Genomic DNA, 21,862 nt, shown 5'->3' with positions numbered 1-21,862 from the left:
ACATAAAAATTGGCCACAATGATCAAAAAGGACCAAAAATGACTCAAAATTTGTCCAAAATCATGCAAAATGTCTCCAAAATGACACAAAAATTGTCCAAAAATTATTTCAAACGTGTCCACAAGTTATTATTATATTTCTGCATCCAAACTGTTCCTTAATGTTCTGTAGATGGTCAGGAACCCTGTTGTAAAGCTCTGGTAGGACACTGTCTGAAATGTAGTGTTAGAGGTACGATGGTCCGTGACTCCACAAAGCTCTTAAAGGCAGAGAAAACCTGTTTTCTCTATATGCATGTCAGAAAATGTATTGATTGTTTGATACTGTAGTGTCCAAAGGAGACACTCGCTTGGACGCTCGGACTATAGGCAGTTCATGGTGGCCAACAGAGAGTATTATAGGGGTTTAGCTAGCAAAGGGCACCATGACAAAGATTTCTGTGGTGCATAATGACCTCCAAGCAGTGCTCATGTGTTAAAGACAAACTAACATTAATTAGGACAGACTTCCTACATCGTAATGACCCTAGTATCTTTAATAAAAAAGTAATTAGGCTTATCTTTTAGGTCCTTCAAGGTATTTCACCTTAATCCAGTGTTTCTCAAATAGTGGGGCACGCCCCCCTGGGGGGGCGCAGAGGCATGTCAGGGGGGCGCGGACGACTGGGAGGAAAAGATCCTTCAACACGGAACTAATTAGCTGAACTATTGTTTTAACGTCGGCCTGTTTTTCGCGGCGTACAACAATACTGAAATTGTGCTGGCCCATAGACTGTATATGCCATAGATATAAAAAAATATATATATTAATAATAATAATGATCTTCTATATATATCTATGGTATATGCACTGGCCGTTCAGACTCCGAAGTACAGACTCCTGAGAACAGGAGAACGCATCATTAATGTGCAGTCGGAACACCAGCGTACTCAATCACGTCACATACTCGGCTCATCTCCTCCAATTATTTTTTATCAGCAATGTCAAACATACGGCCTGTGGGCCAAAACCGGCTCACCAGACGGTCCATTTTGGCCCGCGGGACGACTTTACAAATGATAAAAATCACAACAACATTAACTGTAAATTGTAAATTTGTAAAACTGTAATTTTAAAATAATTTCTAGAACTTGACAAGTTGTTCTGATCATGAAGTGAAATACTAGATTGTTCAGTTCCAGATACCTGTGACTGAATGTTTTGTGTTTTTGTAGATAAACTGTTATCTGGCAGTTACAATGCATGTGTAAATGATGAACTGAGGCATAATAGGCTACTGTTGAAATTGAACTTGTTTTCCTTAAGAAATTTCAGATTCATAATATTTTGTAAAAAGATAGTTCATTAAATGTGAACATTTTCAGAATGTACTTTTTTAAAACTAAAACAAAGGGGAAAAGTTGGAGTTTTGGTTATTTATAGGTTATTATGCTGTGATTTTACTGGTGGGGCCCACTGGAGATCAGATTGGGTTTATGTGGCCCCTTCACTAAAATGAGTTTGACACCCCTGATCTTTACTGTGAAAAACAACAAAATGGAATCAGATAAAATAACACAGCCCTGCATATTCATGTTTTCACTATATATATATATATATATATATATATATATATATATATATTATATATATATATATATATATATATATATATATATATATATATATATATATATATATATATACGCACGAAGTTATTGGGGGGGCACGAAAGTTTTTTGTCCTCTGAAGGGGGGCCCGACAGACAAAATTTGAGAATCACTGCCTTAGTCCAAGATGCTTCTTCAGATCTAACTGACTGATTGGGACTTTCAAGGTGTACATAAAGTGACTTATAACGTTCTCCGTTACAACCAGAAAAAGAAAACACAGCATGGCTCCACCTAGAACCACAAAATAAGAAGCAGAAAATAGTGCTCAGGGTGGTCTAATAGTTATTTTCAAAGATTTAGATGGTGACAGGCATAAAGAAAGGAAGACAAACCAAATTCTTCTTGATAAACTCCCTCCTGCATTTGTCCAGGTTGTTGGGACGAGACTGAGATCTCCTTTCTGAGAAACTACTGAACTGTCTGCAGAGAGAAAGAAAGGAGGACATAAATAAGATCGACATTAGGATGAATCACATGAACTGATTCTGATCAAGGACACCGACTTGCAGGAGGCCAGAAGCTCCAGCAGAACCTCCACCAGACGCTCCTTCGCCTTACTCCTCGGCCTCCTCAGCAGAATTTCCACCTCATCCAGACCGATCTCCTGAAAGAGGAGCAGTGTTGCAGTGTTGGATTGTTGTGGGCATCGAAATTAAAATTTCCCTGACTCTCACCAGTCTGTCGGCCATCTTGCTGAGCCAGTTGGCCTGATAAAGACGGAAGCTGTGATCTTCAAACTGACTCCAGACGAACAGACAAGGCTTTTGTTTCACTGAAGGAGGCTGCAGCTGAAGACACTGGAAGGACCTGAGAACCAGGTGAACAGACACAAAGAGAAAGTCAAACAGAATGGAGATCTGTAGAGCAGCTACCTGTTACAGGTAACCTTCAACCAGTAACCGCCTCCTTACAGTATACAGTGGAAGTCAGTACATCCCTGTGCAGGATGACATTAATGTCAACTGATTCAACATTGCATGACCTTGCATAACTTTTGCTCTGTTGTGAAATTTAAAATTACCTGTGTAGATTTACTATATTAAAAATTCAGGCCCCGCAGTAGGAACTCAATGCCGCAAATGTCAATATTGAGATTCCAATCATACTTTGTATATTCACCAATATTTCTGATGATAGACTCAATCGTCCTCAGCATGGAGGATTCCACAGTCCACAAGTTTCTGCACACTTCTTCTTCTGACATTTTTGGATTCAAGTCAGGATACATACTTGTTCAGGTCATAGTTTTCACTTATTTCTTGTGTCAAAATTCTTGTGTGATTTCATACATTGGATGGTTCTCATGCTGGAATATTTCTCTTCTTCAAGCTTCTGCAGACTACGAGTCATCTTGTCAGCCAGCATTTTGGTCTGTCCATCATTTGCACTCATGCAGCCTCATATCATCACACTCCCACATCTGTGCTTTACTATCAGGACTAACATTCACTGTCATAGTCCTGGTCAGGTTCACACCAAACATCCATCCATTATCCATCCATTATCTATACACCGCTTAATCCTCACTAGGGTCGCGGGGGGGGCTGGAGCCTATCCCAGCTGACTCGGGCGAAGGCAGGGGACACCCTAGACAGGTCGCCAGTCTGTCGCAGGGCTACATATATAGACAAACAAGCACTCACACATTCACACCTGAGGAAGCCGGAGTACCCGGAGAAAACCCACGCATGCACAGGGAGAACATGCAAACTCCATGCAGAAAGATCCCGGGAAAGCCGGGACGCGAACCAGGGATCTTCTAGCTGCAAGGCGAAAGTGCTAACCACTACGCCACTGTGCAGCCCTCACACCAAACATGCTGGACTAAATCTGAGCCCAACAAATTGAACTTGGTTGCATCTGACCAAAGACTGTGCTCCCAAACTTCATCAGGTTTCTTTCATTTTTTTTAACAAAGTTTCTCCATTGATAACTCCTGGACCAAGTCTGAAGCAGCTGCTGTTCATTTTTCACAGCTAGATTGTGAAAGTAGTTCAGTGTCTGTGGAGTCATTTTAGGAGGACAACCACTGCAGCCCTGATCAGTGGTACTATGACTCCTTCTATACCTCCTGATTACTGCTGACACTGTGGTTCACTGATGTTTAGTTGACCTTTCTGGATCCTTTTTGTCAGATTTTTCAGTTCCTCTTTCGGCCCGAGCTGGGTTAATCTCTATGGTTCTCCCCAGAACTCCACCCTTGGAGATGTCCACCAGGTACTGTAGACTTAACCCAACCAAACAGGAGCAATGATTACATGCTGTCTTGCTGAGAACTTTCTCCCTTTGTTGCTAAGATTCACAACATTGATTTATTCACTACTTTCTATGCCGACCTTTACTTTTGAATTCAGTGTTAATCCTCCTTAGCATGGAGGATCCCGAAATTGTCAGTTTTTTAAGTTGCTCTTTGCTGGAGGGGTTGGGCTGCTCTGTCTCTTTGAAACCCCTCAAAAGTGTTCTATTGGATTCCAGTCCAGACACAAACTGTCCAGGTTGTAGTGTCAACTTTGTTTATGTGTAGAAACAGCTGCAGACTGGGAATCATTTTGTCCGTCAGTACTTTGGTTTATCCACAGACACTGATGGTGCATCCATAAATGTCATCTCCTCAACACCTTTTGCACTCATGTAGCCTCACATCATCACACTCCCACCTCCATGCTTCACTGTCAGGACTATGCATTCACTGTGGTGGTCATGGTCAGGTTCACACCAAACATGCTGGACTTCATCTGACCCCAACAAATTAATTTTAGTCTCATCTGACCAAAAACTGTTCCCTAAAATTCAACAGGCTTCTTTCCATGTTATTTACAAAAAACATGTTAAACACCAAAAAGGTTTTTTATGTTCTGAAGTGTCCTTCACTGTCTGAACTTCACACAAACTCTGATTTCCATTGATAACTCCTGGACCAAGTCTGAAGCAGCTGCTGTCTGTTTTTCACAGCTAGATTGTGAAAGTAGTTCAGTGTCTGTGGAGTCATTTTAGGAGGACGACCACTGCAGCCCTGATTAGTGGTACTATGACTCCTTCTATACCTCCTGATTACTGCTGACACTGTGGTTCACTGATGTTTAGTTGCTGGATTATCTTCCTGGATCCTTTCGCATTTTTGTGAAGTCTCAAAGACAGATTATTCAATTTGTCTGTTCAGTTCTTTTCCATGTGGACCATGATGCAGACATAGACACAGCCAATAGTCCATATTCATGTAGTTAAGCTGATTGAAAATTACAGGTGATCTAAGTTTAGTTTCAGTTAATACAGCTTTTAAGTTGCTCGCTGATCTTCCTGTTCTTTGTGAAGTCTTCCAGTTCGATTTTTCCTCTAGCAGGGTTTGTGTGTCACTGTATGAACTAGGTTGATAGTTAGCATTACTAGCTGCTGGGGAATCTAAAGGCAACTTGTTGATTAATCATGGTTTTGGCTCAGGATGTGTGAATATAGTGTCCTTGTTACCTGTGAAGATGCAGTTGTTATTTACCTGTCGTACTCAGTGGGCTGAGGTCTCATAGCATCAGACACAGATCTGTTTTCAGGTTCAGGATTCTGCACTTCCTGTTTGTCCAGCTCATCCTCCGAGTCCAGCAGACCCTGTGACTCCTCGTTCAGATTCTCTTTGCTCTTCCTCAGCTCCTCTTTGCTCTGGCTCCTCTTGGACTTCCCAACCATTGCCGCTTTCCCATAATTCCCTGCAATAGACACAACAGTTGTTGGAGTTCAGTTGGTCTGATGTTTGGACTAATTTTGATCAAAAAGTAGATGTCACATTTTATTTCAAAAAATGGAGCCCAAAACCCAAGTGGCGCCTAGATTTGGTCTTCCACCACCAGTAAAGTATTACTTAACATGGCCAGCAACCTGGTATTTCCTTTTCACATCAGCAGAAAGTTTGTCTTGCTGTCAGTTTACAGGGTTTAGTTCAATGTCTGGCATATCTGAACCCCAACACCAACTGGCAGGTTTGAACGGCAATTACACCATTTATCAGAGCCAAAAGCAGTAAAAACAGAAAGATTTTCAACTCTCCAAAGCTCCTTGTAACTAGTCAGCAGTGATGTGCTGTTAAAACAGAAACATCCCAAAGAGGGTTGATCACAACAATAGCCATTTGATTATTCGACTATTACCCTAAATGCTACTTGGAGCAGTCTGTAGTTCTTGTATTAAAGGACATAAATTATAGTATTTCCCTATATCAGTGGTTCTCAGACTTTTTCTGTCATGGCTCCCTTTAGAGGACAAAAAGCTTTTGCGTCCCCCGATGACTTTGTAATCAGTGCAACAAAAAAAGGGGGGGATGGGCAGGGCCAGGGGGTCACAAATGAAACGGCTCTCAGCTCTTTGAAGTGAACTTTTGGAGCAGGCTCCTGCCTGGGAGTCAGAGAGCTTTTTTTCCCTCTCTCTCTCTATTTTAGCTTTTTTTCCTGTCCTCTGAGAGAGACAGAGGTAGAATACTACAGAGACAACCTACGGTGGCCGAGAGGTGCAAACCAAATTTACATAATGCAAAACACTTTTACAACCTCCAAGACAAATTTACAAGCGACAAAACACTTTTACAAGTCCAAAAACACTTTTACAAATCCAAAAACACTTTTACATAATGCAAAACACTTTTACAACCTCCAAGACAAATTTACAAGCGACAAAACACTTTTACAAGTTCGAAAACACTTTTACAAGCCCGAAAACACTTTTACAAATCCAAATGTAACCGGAAAGGGAATGTCCCAACTCCGGGGCTGAAGCGGAAGTGATGACGAGGAGCGGCTAATGCACTCTGTCGGTCTGATCTGCGCCATTTAAACACTCTAAAGACCGACCACACGAAAAACAAAACTGCGTCAATCGGTTCATATGTTCCCCACAAAACGGGCAAAACATCACCCGCTCGTTGTCCGTTGCATTAGCCGCTCCTCGTCGTCACTTCCGCTTCAACCCCTGAGTTGGGACATTCCCTTTCCGGTTACATTTGGATTTGTAAAAGTGTTTTTGGATTTCGGCAATGTTCCGTGCCTCCATTGCTGAGGCGGCCGATTGTTGCTGTGGCCGTAAGGTGGTCGGTGCCTGTCGCGGCGGCAATCCCTGAACCCGTTGGTGGACACCGGCGGTAAGGGATGCCGTCAAGCTGAAGAAGGAGTCCTACCGGGCCTTTTTGGCCTGTGGGACTCCGGAGGCAGCTGACAGGTATCGGCTGGCCAAGCGGGCTGCAGCTGCGGCTGTCGCCGAGGCAAAAACTCGGGTATGGGAGGAGTTTGGCGAGGCCATGGAAAACGACTTCCGGACGGCTTCGAAGAGATTCTGGTCCACCATCCGGCGTCTCAGGGGGGGAAAGCGGTGCACTGTCAACACTGTGTATAGTGGGGATGGTGCACTGCTGACCTCAACTCGGGACGTTGTGAATCAGTGGGGGGAGTACTTCGAAGACCTCCTCAATCCCACCGACACGCCTTCTGATTCAGAAGCGGGGCCTGGGGTCTCGGGGGTGGATTCTCCCATCTCTGGGGTCGAAGTCGCCGAGGTAGTTAAAAAGCTCCTTGGTGGCAGGGCCCCGGGGGTGGATGAGATACGCCCGGAGTTCCTCAAGGCCCTGAATGTTGTGGGGCTGTCCTGGTTGACACATCTCTGCAACATCACGTGGACATCGGGGGCAGTGCCTCTGGATTGGCAGACTGGGGTGGTGGTCCCTCTTTTCAAAAAGGGGGACCGGAGGGTGTGTTCCAACTATAGGGGGATCACACTCCTCAGCCTCCCCGGGAAGGTCTATTCAGGGGTACTGGAGAGGAGGGTCCGCCGGATAGTCGAACCTCGGATTCAGGAGGAGCAATGTGGTTTTCGTCCTGGCCGTGGAACTGTGGACCAGCTCTACACCCTCAGCAGGGTCCTTGAGGGTGCATGGGAGTTTGCCCAACCAGTCCACATGTGTTTTGTGGATCTGGAGAAGGCTTTCGACCGTGTCCCTCGGGGAACCCTCTGGGGAGTGCTCCGGGAGTACGGGGTAACAGACCACCTAATACAGGCTGTCCGTTCCCTGTATGACCGGTGCCAGAGCTTGGTCCGCATCTCTGGCAATAAGTCGAACTCGTTTCCAGTGAGAGTTGGACTCCGCCAGGGCTGCCCTTTGTCACCGATTTTGTTCATAATTTTTATGGACAGAATATCTAGGCGCAGCCAGGGTGTTGAGGGGGTCCGGTTTGGTGACCTCAGGATTCCATCACTGCTTTTCGCGGATGATGTGGTCCTGTTGGCTTCATCATGCCAGGACCTCCAACTCTCACTGGATCGGTTCGCAGCCGAGTGTGAAGTGGTTGGGATGAGGATCAGCACCTCCAAATCCGAGTCCATGGTCCTCAGCCGGAAAAGGGTGGAGTGCACTCTCCGGGTCAGGGATGAGGTCCTGCCCCAAGTGGAGGAGTTTAAGTACCTCGGGGTCTTGTTCACGAGTGAGGGAAGGATGGAGCGAGAGATCGACCGGCGGATTGCTACGGCCTCCGCAGTAATGCGGGCGCTGTACAGGTCCGTCGTGGTAAAGAGGGAGCTGAGCCGAAAGGCGAAGCTCTCAATTTACCGGTCGATCTACGTTCCTACCCTCACCTATGGTCACGAGCTTTGGGTAGTGACCGAAAGAACAAGATCGCGGGTACAAGCGGCTGAAATGAGTTTCCTCCGCAGGGTGGCTGGGCTCTCCCTTAGAGATAGGGTGAGAAGCTCGGCCATCCGGGAGGATCTCAGAGTAGAGCCGCTGCTCCTCCGCGTAGAGAGGAGCCAGATGAGGTGGCTCGGGCATCTAATTAGGATGCCCCCCGGACGCCTCCCCGGTGAGGTGTTTAGGGCACGTCCCACTGGGAGGAGGCCCCGGGGAAGACCCAGGACACGCTGGAGAGACTATGTCTCCCAGCTGGCCTGGGAACGCCTTGGGGTCCCCCGGGAGGAGCTAGATGATGTGGCCGGGGAGAGGGAGGTCTGGGCTTCCCTCCTAAAGCTGCTGCCCCCGCGACCCGACCCGGACCAGCGGTAGAAGATGGATGGATGGATGGATGGAAGTTAGATTTGTGTCACTCTAACTGGTACAGGCAGCAACTGTGTTAACCACAGTGGTGGAAAGTAGTACTCTCATAACTTTGGTGTTCTGTGAGGTTTACACTTATAAATGCGGTCTTCTGAAATGTGGAGCGCACCTGCATGTGCTGTTTTTTCTGCTCATAGAAAACATCGCATGTAGAAAAAAATCACCCGGTCATGCACTGGACAAATCTGACATTAGAACGCTCTAGTTTAACTCTTTTCAAGTCACTTTTGGTCATGCAGCTGTCTGATAGTGATAAGTGATGTGCAAAAGATACAGCTCTAAGAGTCGATGCTTTGCAGTGAATCAGACGAGCTGACTCCCAACTTTAACACTGTCCTCACAGAAACCACGTTACTGGATCCTAGGGTTAAGAAGCTTGCCTTCAGTGACAACAGAGCTGTTGACAAGGCACTTCAGAGAATAAGTGCAGCAGCAGCAAAATGTCCCCCAGCAGCCAGACGCCTCCACCATTAGAGGACCAAATAGAGGCGGAGACACAAACTTCTGCTGTGTGGAGGCTCTTTATTGAAAGAGCTACAGGAGATGATTCAGGAGAAATCCTACAGCTGATGCTATAATGGAGGCGAGATCATATCTTGAGCAGTCCCTCATCCAACCAGCAGATGACCTACTGAGCTGGTGGCAGGCCAAGGCCTCAGTCTTCCCCCACCTGGTGAAGGTGACGGAGGGGAGGCTGTGTATTGTGGAAACTTCTGTTTTATCTGAGAGAATCTTCTCAGAAACAGGGCAGATAATCAAAGAAAGAAGAAATGGTATCAGCCCATCCAAGCTCAGGCATCTGATTTTTCTGAATGCCAACCTGCACTGAGGACATTTATACTGTTTGAATACCGAGTTTGGTTCCGGTTCTGTTCTGGTTCTGTTCTGTGGGTTTGTGTGCAGTGTTTTGTTCATTTGTTTTCTTGTGCAAAAAAGTTTGATTAAAATATTTTTTTAAAAAAGAATGCCTGCTTTAGTAACAGAACAAATGCACAAAATAAGGCAATTATGAGGCTTCTAATAAAACACTGAATGCAAAAGAGTTCATCAATACACAAATCATTCCTATTTCAGGTTGGGCTAAAATATGAGGCTACAAATAACACTAAATCAGGAGCCATCTGGGGGTCGAAAGAGCCGGCTCTACTTTGGGAGCCGTGCCAAAAGAATGGGCTCTCTGAAAAAAGCTGAACTTCCCATCACTGTCTGAGCACCGCAGCTACCCAGCAGCAGCTGCTGTAACCTGCAATGTGGGGCGTTTAGGGAACATAGGTAAATTGTAGTGTCTATCGATAAGAAAATGTTCAGCAAGTGATGTGCTTTGCATGTGACAAGGTGCTACCAGTGAAAAAGTTCACCACCACAACTGCTTAGACCTCCAACCAGAGTCTACGAGACAATTTGTGCAAAAGGCTATGATTGATTATGAGTGTTTCTCTAAGCTTCACTGTATTGTTTCACCATAAATAGTAAATCTGAGGAGCCCTTGTGAGCCGAAAGAACCAGCTCTTTTTAGTGAGCCGAGCCATAAGAACTATGTCTCTTAAAAGAGCCAGAATTCCCATCACTACTGCTCACTGTGGGTGGAGGAGAATGAACTGGGGACGGTTACCGTGACAGCGCAGTTTGGGTATTGTTGTGTGCTGTGACAAACAGGCCAACATTAAAACAATAGTTCAGCTAATTAGTTCCGCATAGATGGTCCTTTTCCTCCCAGTCACTCGTGTCCCACCTGTCATGCTTCTGCGCCCCACGCTTTAAGAAACACTGACCTATGGAAAGCTCGAAGCTCATCGGTTTGGTTCCTACAGACGGATCCATCATGGTGACTTCAAATAGAGACGCAAACAGCAGAAAATCCTCCCTCTGTCCGAGGAAACCCTGAAGATGAAAACAGAAGAGAAAATTTGAGAGCTGCAGGTTTCTGTTTTCCCAGAAGTCTTCATGTCAACCTTTCTTTGTTTGCTTCAGACTCATTATGCAGTTTTACAGCTTTTTATTGCCACCGCTAAGCAGATGATATTTATTTATACATTAATAGAAGAATCTGCTTGTTAAAAATCCTGAATGAAAACAAAATAAATATCCAGTATAAGCATAACTAGAATTTCAGCTCTCTGCTTTACCTCTCATTGATTCAGGAAAACAGTTGATCTTTTACCATCAATTCTTCTTTTTCAACATAAATACTGTATAAAACATATAACAATTGCTATTTGCCCTGCATAGAACTGCTATTATCACAACATAGTTTATTTAATAGGATAATCATGATGGAGCTAATGGTGATTGTGCTGACCTCAGGTAGAGGATGGATCTCCTCTATTTCCACGGTAACGGCTTCCGGTACCTCGATTCCCGCCTCGCCTGAGTCGTCGGCCAAAGTACTCGCAGCCTGAGACGCTACAAGGAAACAAACCAACGGGATTCATTTATTCCATTGCATTCCATAGGAAATTTTTCTGGCTAATTAGTTACATTTCAAGATTTCTGCAAATATGCAAATGAGGTAGTATCTCATTAAATATGTGCTAATTTGCATAAATGAAATAAATGCGTATTTTGGATGTTTTATTTTCACAAGTCTGAAAGAAGTCATTTTCTGTAAGCAAAACATTACAGAATTTCAAAACTGACTAATACATGCAGTGTCTCAATTTAAATTATGATGAAAAAGAATCTATTAAAGGTTGTTACACAGACCTTCATTCTTTCCTTTCTTGCTGCTCCTCTTCTTCCTCAGTCCCAGCTTCCCCAGCGCTCCTTTCACCTTCAAAGACAAGAAACTGTCATCCACTGTTTTTGCTGCAGAGGAAACAACGTCCTCACTCTGATAAAACTGATAACATAACTGTTGATAAACTACGTACCTTTCCTACGGCAGCAGAGCCTGTATCCATGGCAACAGCGGAGGGGGAATTGTAAACCTCCATGTTGAGAGCGAGGAGGATTCGACCACGATAAAAAAGTCCTTCACCCAAACCCTCATTCAAAGCCTGCAGAGAAGAGAGAGGAAGGTTAGATTAGTCTACTATTAGTCCTGCACAGCCAAGATATTATCACTATCACAGACCCCAGAAGATTCTTTCAAATAAAAAGAACAGTTTTACATTTTGGACAATACTTTTACATGCTTTCTTGTTGAGCTTTAGATGAGAAATCTGATACCACTCTCCTGTCTCTATGTTGCAGAAGTGTGCAACTGTCAAATGATTCTAAGCTGTATCAGCCCTCAATGCCTGCAGTATTTCTTAATTAGACAACACAGTGTTTCCTTTTATAAACAATCAAAAACAAATACTTTAGAAAGACTATATTGAAAATTCAGGCCCAAAAGTAGAAGCTCAAAGCAACAAAAGTGAGTCTAGCTGTGATCACTGAAACTTAATTGAATCCACCTGTACTTTCCAATCACATCATTCTAAGTGGATGAATGTGGTTCTAAAATGAGCTGTGAAGAACAGAACTGTATAAGTTTATACCTATTGGCTGTGTCTATGTCTTCATCATGCTCCACATAGAAAAGAATTGAACATGTCTAATGATTCTAGACTGTATCATCTCTTAGTAACTGCATTATGTCTAAGTAGAACAGCAGAGTATTTCCTCAAGTAACTATCAAAAACAAATGCTCTCCAGAGACCATATTGACAATTTGGGCCCTAAAGTAGAAAGTCAATGCAACAAAAGTGAGTCCATCTGTGACATCCAGTCAGTCTAACTTCATGAACAGTGTTCTAAAGTGAGCTGTGAACAGCAGAATTTTCCTAGTTTTGGAAATATGAGATGTATCTATGTCTTTATCATGGCTCCACATGGAAAATAATTGAACAGAGGAACTGAAAAATCTGACAAAAAGGATCTAGGAAGGTCAACTAAACATCAGTGAACCACAGTGTCAGCAGTATAGAAGGAGTCATAGTACCACTAATCAGGGCTGCAGTGGTCGTCCTCCTAAAATGACTCCACAGACACTGAACTACTTTCACAATCTAGCTGTGAAAAACAGACAGCAGCTGCTTCAGACTTGGTCCAGGAGTTATCAATGGAAATCAGAGTTTGTGTGAAGTTCAGACAGTGAAGGACACTTCAGAACATCAACCTCTATGGACGGAGGACAAAATAAAAAACCTTTTTGGTGTTTAACATGTTTGTAAATAACATGAAAAGAAGCCTGTTGAATTTTAGGGAACAGTTTTTGGCCAGATGAGACTAAAATAAATTTGTTGGGGTCAGATGAAGTCCAGCATGTTTGGTGTGAACCTGACCAGGACCACCACAGTGAATGCATAGTCCTGACAGTGAAGCATGGAGGTGGGAGTGTGATGATGTGAGGCTACATGAGTGCAAAAGGTGTTGAGGAGATGACATTTATGGATGCACCATCAGTGTCTGTGGATAAACCAAAGTACTGACGGACAAAATGATTCCCAGTCTGCAGATGTTTCTACACATAAAGTTGACACTACAACCTGGACAGTTTGTGTCTGGACTGAAATCCAATAGAACACTTTTGAGGGGTTTCAAAGAGACAGAGCAGCACAACCCCTCCAGCAAAGAGCAACTTAAAAAACAGACAATTTCGGGATCCTCCATGCTGAGGAGGATTAAGACTGAATTCAAAAGTAAAGGTCGACATAGAAAGTAGTGAATAAATCAATGTTGTGAATCTTAGTAACAAAGGGAGAAGGTTCTCAGCAAGACAGCATGTAATCATTGCTCCTGTTTGGTTGGGTTAAGTCTACAGTACCTGGTGGACATCTCCAAGGGTGGAGTTCTGGGGCGAACCATAGAGATTAACCCAGCTCGGGCCGAAAGTGGGGTTAAACCCTGCAGAAAAAAGAAAAAGAGATTGACAACTATCATGTAAAGTGGTTTCTACTTAAAAGAGAAAATTTGAGTCATGTCCTACTTGTCACTCTAAAACTAATACTGTTTTCATTCACTGATCAGAAATAGGGAGACTTTCTATGGCAATATGATCAAATATACCGCACCGTTCCTGGTGGGGTCAGAGATCTGCTGCAGGTCCAGGAAGTGCGTTGCCAGGGCGATGTCTCCCATCTTGGTGTCATCGAGAACCTGAACTTTGATTCGCTGAGCGAGAGGAGGAAACTGCTCGATGAAGGAGATCTCCTCGTTCCAAACCGGAGAGCTGGTGGCGTTGGCGACCGATGTTTCCCCCTGAATAAACACACAGGAGGATTAGAAAGTTTTCATTTATATTGTCCAATATTTTTTTAAGAAATAAAGAGAACAACTTTATTGTGAATTCAGCCATATTAAAATGCAGCAGCATCATTCAGCACAAAGTTACATAAAAATTATGTAAAAATTGTAAGCTGATCTTGATTTGTCTTCATCAGGGTCTTTTTTTTAACTACTCAGAGCATTAATTTGTTTTAAGTGTTAACGCACATCACGAAACATCTACTACTCTTTCTAATTTTCAACCTTGCTTGTTTTGTGCCTGACTTAGTGGAAATTGAAGCTAATGTTAGATTTATGACTAATCAACGATGTTCCTGAACCATCAGACAGCTTGACACCCATCAACTTGTTCATATCTACATATCCAAGTACCTGTTGTCCAGCGAAGGTCACCTTGATGTAGGGATCAATGAATACTGTCCGATCAGTGACGGACATCTTGGCCATCAGCCCTGCCTCCATGGTGGGCAGACCCTCGGCCCTGTAGATTCGGACACGAAATCGAGCCCACGGTCGCTCAGAAGGCATCCCACGAGGAAGCAGCAGGTTCCTGCAAGAAAAACTCAAAGTCAAAACCCGGAGACAGTGGACAGGGTGTTCATAAGCAAAAACTTAACTATGGTAAGACAACGCACAAACTAATTCTGCTTATTTTTTTACTTAGATATTGTTACCAAACTTTTACATGATAAATGTTTTGGGAGTGCACTTTCCATTGAGTCATTTTGGGATGATGACCGCTACATCTCTGATAAGTGGTATTAGTAGTACCACTGATTAGCAGTAGTAGGACTTCTCCACTTATTTTGTTTTAAAAAAAAAAAATGTAAAACATTTTCCACGATAAAGCCTAATTATTTAGAAAATAATAACATTTTTTAGGCTACAGTTATAATGACCTCGAGGGGGAAAAAATGACATAATACTCCATGTAAAGCACTAGTTCGTTTAGTTGTCAGAAAAAAACATATGTTGGATCTGGTAAAGTAATATTTTCTGTTCCAATGGAAAAAAAAACTCTAGTCTGGAACTTCAGCAACATATTAGAACTGGATTAGCCCCAGTATCTTTTAAACAGATAGCAATGGTTAGGTTTCTATGTGTCCGAGTGGCCCAGTATGATATTTGGAGTTCCTCAGGGCTCAATCCTGGGTCCTCTTTTATTCCACATTTACATGCCTATTTAGGGAAATTCTGTAGAAAAATAAACCTAAATTGATCAGAAATACTCACACTTTTATGTAGTTAGTTTTTTATAGCCGACAATAATTGATATAAAGAAAAACTATGATGTTCGCATTGTGTTATTACTGACTTTTCTATGTCCTCGCTGGCTCCAGATGAGGATGTCGGTGGCAGACTGGGCATGCTCAGAGCATCTCCTTTCATCAGCACATTGAGGCTGGCCTTGACATAGCCTTTGATCCCGGACCGGGTGTCTGCCGGGTCAGTTAGTGGAGCCCACTTCTGGTAGAATCGGTGGTCTATGGAGGCAGAGAGGTCAGTGAGTACTGCAGTATTTAGACCAGAATACTGCAGTGAGAGCAGTACTGGTACCTGGCTGGTTGTACACGGTGGCGATGTCAATCTTAAAGGTTCCTATGTGGATCATCAGGAAGGCCAGAGTCCGTCTGTGGAACACCTGAGAAGAAAAAACATCACAGGTGCTTAGTTTGGCCGCTCCCCCGGACCTGTCACCATAGTAACAGTAATAAAAATTTAAAAAGAAAAAGAAAAACCAATAGAACTGACCTTTATCTCAATGACTTTATCCAAGAAGATCTGTGAAGCCTCCTGAAACTCAAACTGGAAGTTCTGAAACAGAAGATGAGAAGAGTTAAACATTTCTACTGTATTATATTGTACTGTCCTGTGCTCTGCTGTAGTATAGTATTGCATTGTATTTTATTGTACTTTGTTGTATTTGATCATACTGTACCATACTGCACTGCACTGCACTCCAGTGATTTCTACTTATTTGCGCTGACCTGCACTGTATTCTTCTGTACTCTACTGCATTCTACTATTTTGCACTTTCCAGTATTCCACTGTACTCTAATGTACTCAATTATACCACTGTCCTTTACTGTATTTTGTACAATGCCCTAGTGTATTGTACTTAAAACTGTGTTCTACTACACTGTACAGAGCTTCCCCTGCAATGTACAGTGATGTATTCTGCTGAAATCTACTTCTGTACCATAATCTACTTCATTCAAGTGTATTCCACTGCAATGTACTGTACTGTACCCGTTCTATATTCTACCGTACTTGACTGTTTTATTCTGTACTGTGCCCTGCTGTGTTCTCTTGTGTTCGACTGCATTTTCTTGTGTTCTATTGTGTTCTACTGTGTTGTCTCCACTCTGCTGTACCTCGTTGTAGAACGGGCAGTTGGTGGATTTCTGCGTTGCCGTGTGTTTTTTTTGACCTCCCACTCTGACGAACACTGCAGGGTTGATGCTGACTCCAACCAGCTTCTGAGCTTCCAGGATGTTCACATTCACCTGCACACACACAACCGATATCCCTACTGATTTAGCAGGCAAGAAAATACTTGTAACATGTAATCTCATAAATATCTAGTGTGCAAAAAGGTAGTGCAGTGTTAATATTTTCACTGAAAGCATCTGTTATAGAACATTGTGGTCGTGATTAAACTAAACCAGAACAGTAAAATTGCAGGTTGGTCAGCTAATTAATGAGTGGAAACACTCTATAAAGTTCTGTACACTCCACATTATTAACACTAGAAAAGCACTCAGAGAGCGCAGTACTCTGCCAAGGCTGTTCAGTCGACGTATCATTTCCGACGGATGAAACCTTTAATAAAAAATGACCTTGCGCTGAGCACAAGCATGTGTTATGCATGTGCATGTTATGTATGAATACCAAATTGCGTGTAAATCATTCCTTAATTAAAAGTCTGTTGATCAGTTCATCACTTTTGGCAAATCTTTGTTTTGCTACTGTTAAAATAATCGTTCCTTCCATGCTTTTGTTTTGAAGACGTATTTTTAATGTTGCGGGCTTTTATTTTGTCACCATTCCAGCAGCACAGGAAGTGATTCTCTAAGAAGCGGTTTCTTGACATGACTAAGACGCTGCCGAAAAGTCAGAAAATTCAAATAAAGATGAAAGACAACGGTTACACGCTGTTGCTGTCTAGCAAAGGATGTGTCTAAACTTAGAAGCACCTAGCTGCAATGGGGACGAGCTCTTACGGTGAATAAGTGAGTGAAGGACAGAAAGGTGAATTTGTGTTCAAAATAAGGCTGACGGCTGAACTTAACGTGTCTGGCTGGGGTTTGCTACACTGCGTGACCTAAATATGTAGCGGATGGCAGGAATTGATGGGACTCAGAAACACCCCACAGTTTAATCATTTGTTCCTTGTATGATTTCCAACTGAAAAAATCACAGTCAGTTTGTAGTAGGATCGCAATCATGTGATCGTCAGTGGGTAACTGACACAGTGTTCACATCGTGGTTATAGCGACGCTGTGCCGGCTGCTATATCTCCCAATGGGAAATCTTTAACAAAACTGTAGCTCCAGACTATAAGCCGCATCACTGCAAAAATCTAATCATTTGGTCCTTGTGTCATTTCTGGCCTTCTCTGAAAATTTCATCCAAATCTGTTGCTCCGCTTTTCAGTAATGTTTCACACAGGCAGACAGACAGACAGACAGATTCACAGATTCACAGACAAACGTACGCCGATCGTCACATAACATACTGGTATTAGATACCCGATATTAGAAGAATTTAAAAATAAAGTTGCAATAACCTTGAGGGGGAAAAAAACACTATATATCACTTTACTACTATGAAGTTCTTAGTTTAGTTATTGAAATAGGCATGTGCAGGACATGATGAAGTATTATTGTCTTCTTCACAAACTGGAAAAACCTTTAGACAATAACTTCAGCAGCATATTAAAGCTGGATTAGCCCCAATGTTTTTTAAACCAATAGCAATGATTAGTTTTGCACACATTCGAATGCATCAGCACAGTATTGGGAGTTCCTCAAGGCTCAATCCTGGGTCCTCTTCTATTTAACATTCCCCTGTCATTTTATGCATTATTAACATGAAGATATCAGTATTAGATACAAAATAGTCATAGAAATATTGAGGAAAAAATGAACATTTTACAACTAAAGTTGTAAGAAAACTTGAGGGGAAAAAATTTATATTTCACGTAAACTACTATGAAGTTCTTAGTTTAGCTGTCGAAAAAGGCATGTGTAGGATGTGATGAAGTAATATTTTCTGTTTCACAAAATAGAAAAACCTTTCATCTGGAACTCCAGCAACATATTACAGCTGGATTAGCCCCAATATTTTTAAAACAATGGCAATGGTTAGTTTCCTGTGCATTTGAATGGACTGACACAATATTTGGAGTTCCTGAAGGCTTGATCCTGGGTCCTCTTTTATTTAACATTCCCCCTGTCATTTGATGCATTATTAACATAAAGATACTGCTTATATAGGTGCTTTAATTAAAGGAGACCATCAGGAGAAGCAGAAATCCATGTGTGATGGATGACTGAAGTCACCTGGAAGATCTGGACTCTGGGCATTGCTGCTACAGCACATCTGGACAGCGGCTTGCAGCGACTACAACACAAAACCAGTAGACAGGAGATCAGTGTTACTGCACACAGGAAGTTACAGGTGAACTGACAGGCAGGTGACCAGCTGACCTCAGAAGAGGAGTGAAGGTGATGTCAGAAGCCTCCATGTCCATAAGGTCATCATCATAATCGTCATCGTCGTCGTCTTCGTCTTCATCTCCTGTCCGGACCAGACTCTGTCCCAGACGTCGAGCTTTTCTGTCGCATTGATCCGGACGGCCAGGAGTCTGCAGGCTGACAGAGAAAAACAACAATTCTGTAGGATTTGTTGTCTTTGCCTTTCTATTTTATGATGAAATATATTTCAGTAACTGGTGAATTAATGATGTAGAAGTTCAGAGCAGATGAGTGGTGAAAGAAATTTTTCAGAAGTTGAGTGGCTCCTAAATTTGAGTATGTCCAAGGAAGAACAAAAAAATTCTGCCTGCTCCTAAAAAAACAATTGTTGCCTTGAAATTATATGTTCATACATCCAAGTGACTACAGCATTACTGCTGTTTCCCCATCAGAAGAAAAGGTGCGATGAGTTCTTGACAGTGAGGAGGTGGTGGTGATGGACGGATCAACAAAACATCAGACTTCCATGTGGTAAATTGTCCGTTTTTTGATTCAAGCTAGTCTCACTTTTCTGTAGCACTGCAATACATCCTGTAAGAAGGAGCCAAGTTGGACAGTAAAATTCTTGATTACAAGTAGACCTAAATTCCAGCTCTCATCTATGGTCATGAGATCTGTATAGACACCTAAAGAATGAGATACAAGCCGCTAAAATTAGTTTCCCGTGGAAGGTGTTCAGCCTTAAAGACGGGGTTGGATGATTTGGGGTAAGCTTTACAGACTTGCTTTGGAGATACTTAAACTTCTATTTAGTTTTTAGACCAGCATCAGTTATCAGTACTGGTGATGATGGTTTTGTTTGCTTGGGTCCCCTAATTATAAGCAGTTTTGCTTCCCTGGGGTTCCCTTTCATGTACATCTGCTGTAAACTACTTTGATAGAATATATTTTTCTTTCTCTGTGCATGAACAAAAATATATCTGAATCAGAATTCATGTCTAAATCTGTGTAAATTCTCACCTCGTAGGGTCGTCAAATCCTTCATTCCTGATGACCAGAGCTGAACTGAGGATGGACGAAGAAGTAACACAAACTGAAATCAGAGAAAAGAACAACACTGCTTCCAGTGGTTGTGCTAAGCTAGGCTAAATGCATCCTGCAGGGTTCCACAAAGACAGACTTCAATGACAGCTCAAGTTACAATAATGCTCACATTTTAGCAGGAAATCTGTCTTGTCATTGACAGGACCTGAATAATTCTAGCTAAATAATTAGTTTTTTATCTTCTGAAACCCCAAAAAACTAATTGCAGGTCTTAAAAATGCCCAAATTACACCGTTCATATGCAAGAAATGAAAGTTTTCAGCCTTCTGATTATTCTTGAACCAAACATATGTGACATGTTGGACATTTGAGAAGCTCTAAATCCTGCTATTTCACATTTAAATCTCTATGTGTCACGTTTAAAAATTTGTCAAAAACAAATCTTTTGCTCTGATGAGATCCTGTAAAAAAAAAAAAAAAAAAAACTAAAAATTCTGCTCTCGTCAAGCCACTGACTGAAAAGTCTGAAGAAAAAGCTGAAGTTTAGTTTGTTGCTTCCAGTTGTTTGTAGGAATCTCTCCTCTGTTAGTTGTAGTTAAATTTTCATCACACAGACGCAATTTTCTGTGTTTAGGAAATTCAATAAAGTAGTCTTTTGTTCATTTTATATTATTATGTATTATTATGACTGGATGTTCTCTCTAATACGGTACTGTGTCTCTCTGTCACTGTGTTGGTTATATTTTAATATAACCATAAAAAAACATTAAAGTCTAAATGAATACCATCACCTTTTTTTGTTTTAATTATAATTTTTTAAAATCCTAATATGTAAATTATTCAGGTATAATCACACTACAAGGTCTTAACTGTAATGTTCAGCCTCATTAGGTTACTTTCATAATGTCAATAATAATTCTTTTTCCTGAAAGAAATTCTTTCTTAAATATTCTGTATAAAAACTTGATTGGACTTAACTAACTTTTATCATGTTCTTGTTGCATGTTTGCAATTGTATTTATTTTCTAGTTGGACATTTATCTTTTATAACATGCGATGTAAATAAAGTTAATTTTATTAGGATTTTAACACAGTGATTAATTTTCTGAAAATAGTTTTAGGAAAAACACAAATTGGGAGCCATGTTTTGCCTTTTTTGTCATTTGGTTTTGCTGATTGTTGCTGTAAAAACTGTAAAATTTAAACTGGTCGACCACTAAAGCCCAGTTTAAAACGTGTTTGTGAAGACATGAATCTTCTCATCAGACTCTCAGGGAAGCAGAGGAATAGAATAAACATTTAGTGCTGCTTTAATGTTCAGTTTCAGTAAAAAGACAACGATCTTACTCGTCCTTGTCTTCGACCGACAGGAAGTCGAGTCCCTCCCAGTGTCCAGCTGTTCCCTCCACCGGATGGAAGCGAACATCCAGCTCGATGTAGATCTGCAGGGAAGCAGACAGATGTGACCAAACATCAGGACTCTTCTTCTATACAGCAGATTGTGTTTGTGCATCCTCACATCTGTCAGGCTGTAGTTTGCGTCAGCGAGCGGTTCCCGTAGCAACAGCCTCCCTGAGGTGACAACATGCTGCAGACTGATGACCAGCTGACCGAGGAGTCTGCAAACACAAACACTGTTATTGTGGCTGGTTTATTTGTGTATCTATGTTTGTAGATTGTATATCTTTGTGAGAACTAAGACTTGTTTAAGAGTTCAGGTTAGAATCATGTGAAGGTTGTTTTATTCGACTTCAACTTTGGTTTTAAATGAGGTTTGCACTCAAGTATTTACAAAAAAGAGAATTCACTGAGAAAAAAAATCTGTGGTGGAATTTCAAATGTATAGTCCAGTTAAATTTAAATAAAGTTTTATTGATATAGCATCAATTCACAACATATGTCATCTAAAGGCAGCTCACAGTCAGATGAAGTTCATAACCAGCTTTAACCTTCTTTAACCTTGTGTCAAAGTTTTCTCCAGCTCAGTGCAGACAAGACTAAAGTGATTGTTTAAGATCAGTGCTCACCTTGACTCCACTAGAAGTTACAAATCAAGCCAGAAACCTCGGCGTCTTTATTGACTCAGACCTGAATTTTAACAACCACCTGAAAGCTGCTACTAAATCTGCCTATTACCACCTCAAGAACATTGTAGAATCAAGGGTTTCCTGTCCAGA

At 42.0% G+C, this 21,862-nt stretch overlaps 1 protein-coding gene across 3 annotated transcripts in view; it reads right to left on the bottom strand.

Moving 5' to 3' along the window:
• Positions 1–21,862, bottom strand: part of fer1l4 (fer-1 like family member 4) — a 70,741-nt gene that overhangs the window by 32,574 nt on the left and 16,305 nt on the right. For 2 of the 3 annotated variants that reach the window (XM_055010696.1, XM_035955901.2), the window contains exons 4-23: positions 21,205–21,304; positions 21,033–21,127; positions 19,662–19,706; positions 18,654–18,818; positions 18,507–18,567; positions 16,317–16,448; positions 15,694–15,756; positions 15,499–15,583; positions 15,257–15,425; positions 14,314–14,491; positions 13,728–13,914; positions 13,481–13,560; positions 11,601–11,726; positions 11,434–11,500; positions 11,030–11,133; positions 10,503–10,611; positions 5,143–5,350; positions 2,327–2,459; positions 2,156–2,256; positions 1,985–2,072 (exon numbers count right to left, since the gene is read on the bottom strand). In XM_055010696.1, the coding sequence (XP_054866671.1) occupies positions 1,985–2,072; positions 2,156–2,256; positions 2,327–2,459; positions 5,143–5,350; positions 10,503–10,611; positions 11,030–11,133; positions 11,434–11,500; positions 11,601–11,726; positions 13,481–13,560; positions 13,728–13,914; positions 14,314–14,491; positions 15,257–15,425; positions 15,499–15,583; positions 15,694–15,756; positions 16,317–16,448; positions 18,507–18,567; positions 18,654–18,818; positions 19,662–19,706; positions 21,033–21,127; positions 21,205–21,304 (2,296 nt within the window). Of the gene's footprint in view, positions 1–1,984; positions 2,073–2,155; positions 2,257–2,326; positions 2,460–5,142; positions 5,351–10,502; positions 10,612–11,029; positions 11,134–11,433; positions 11,501–11,600; positions 11,727–13,480; positions 13,561–13,727; positions 13,915–14,313; positions 14,492–15,256; positions 15,426–15,498; positions 15,584–15,693; positions 15,757–16,316; positions 16,449–18,506; positions 18,568–18,653; positions 18,819–19,661; positions 19,735–21,032; positions 21,128–21,204; positions 21,305–21,862 lie in introns of all 3 variants that reach the window. The other variant, XM_023287450.3, reaches the window with a different exon arrangement.

This window comes from Amphiprion ocellaris, chromosome 5 (assembly GCF_022539595.1).
Source record: "Amphiprion ocellaris isolate individual 3 ecotype Okinawa chromosome 5, ASM2253959v1, whole genome shotgun sequence".
Classification (NCBI taxonomy): domain Eukaryota; kingdom Metazoa; phylum Chordata; class Actinopteri; family Pomacentridae; genus Amphiprion; species Amphiprion ocellaris.
The sequence above is the reverse complement of the archived record's forward strand: the minus strand, read 5'-3'. Positions and strand labels throughout refer to the sequence as shown.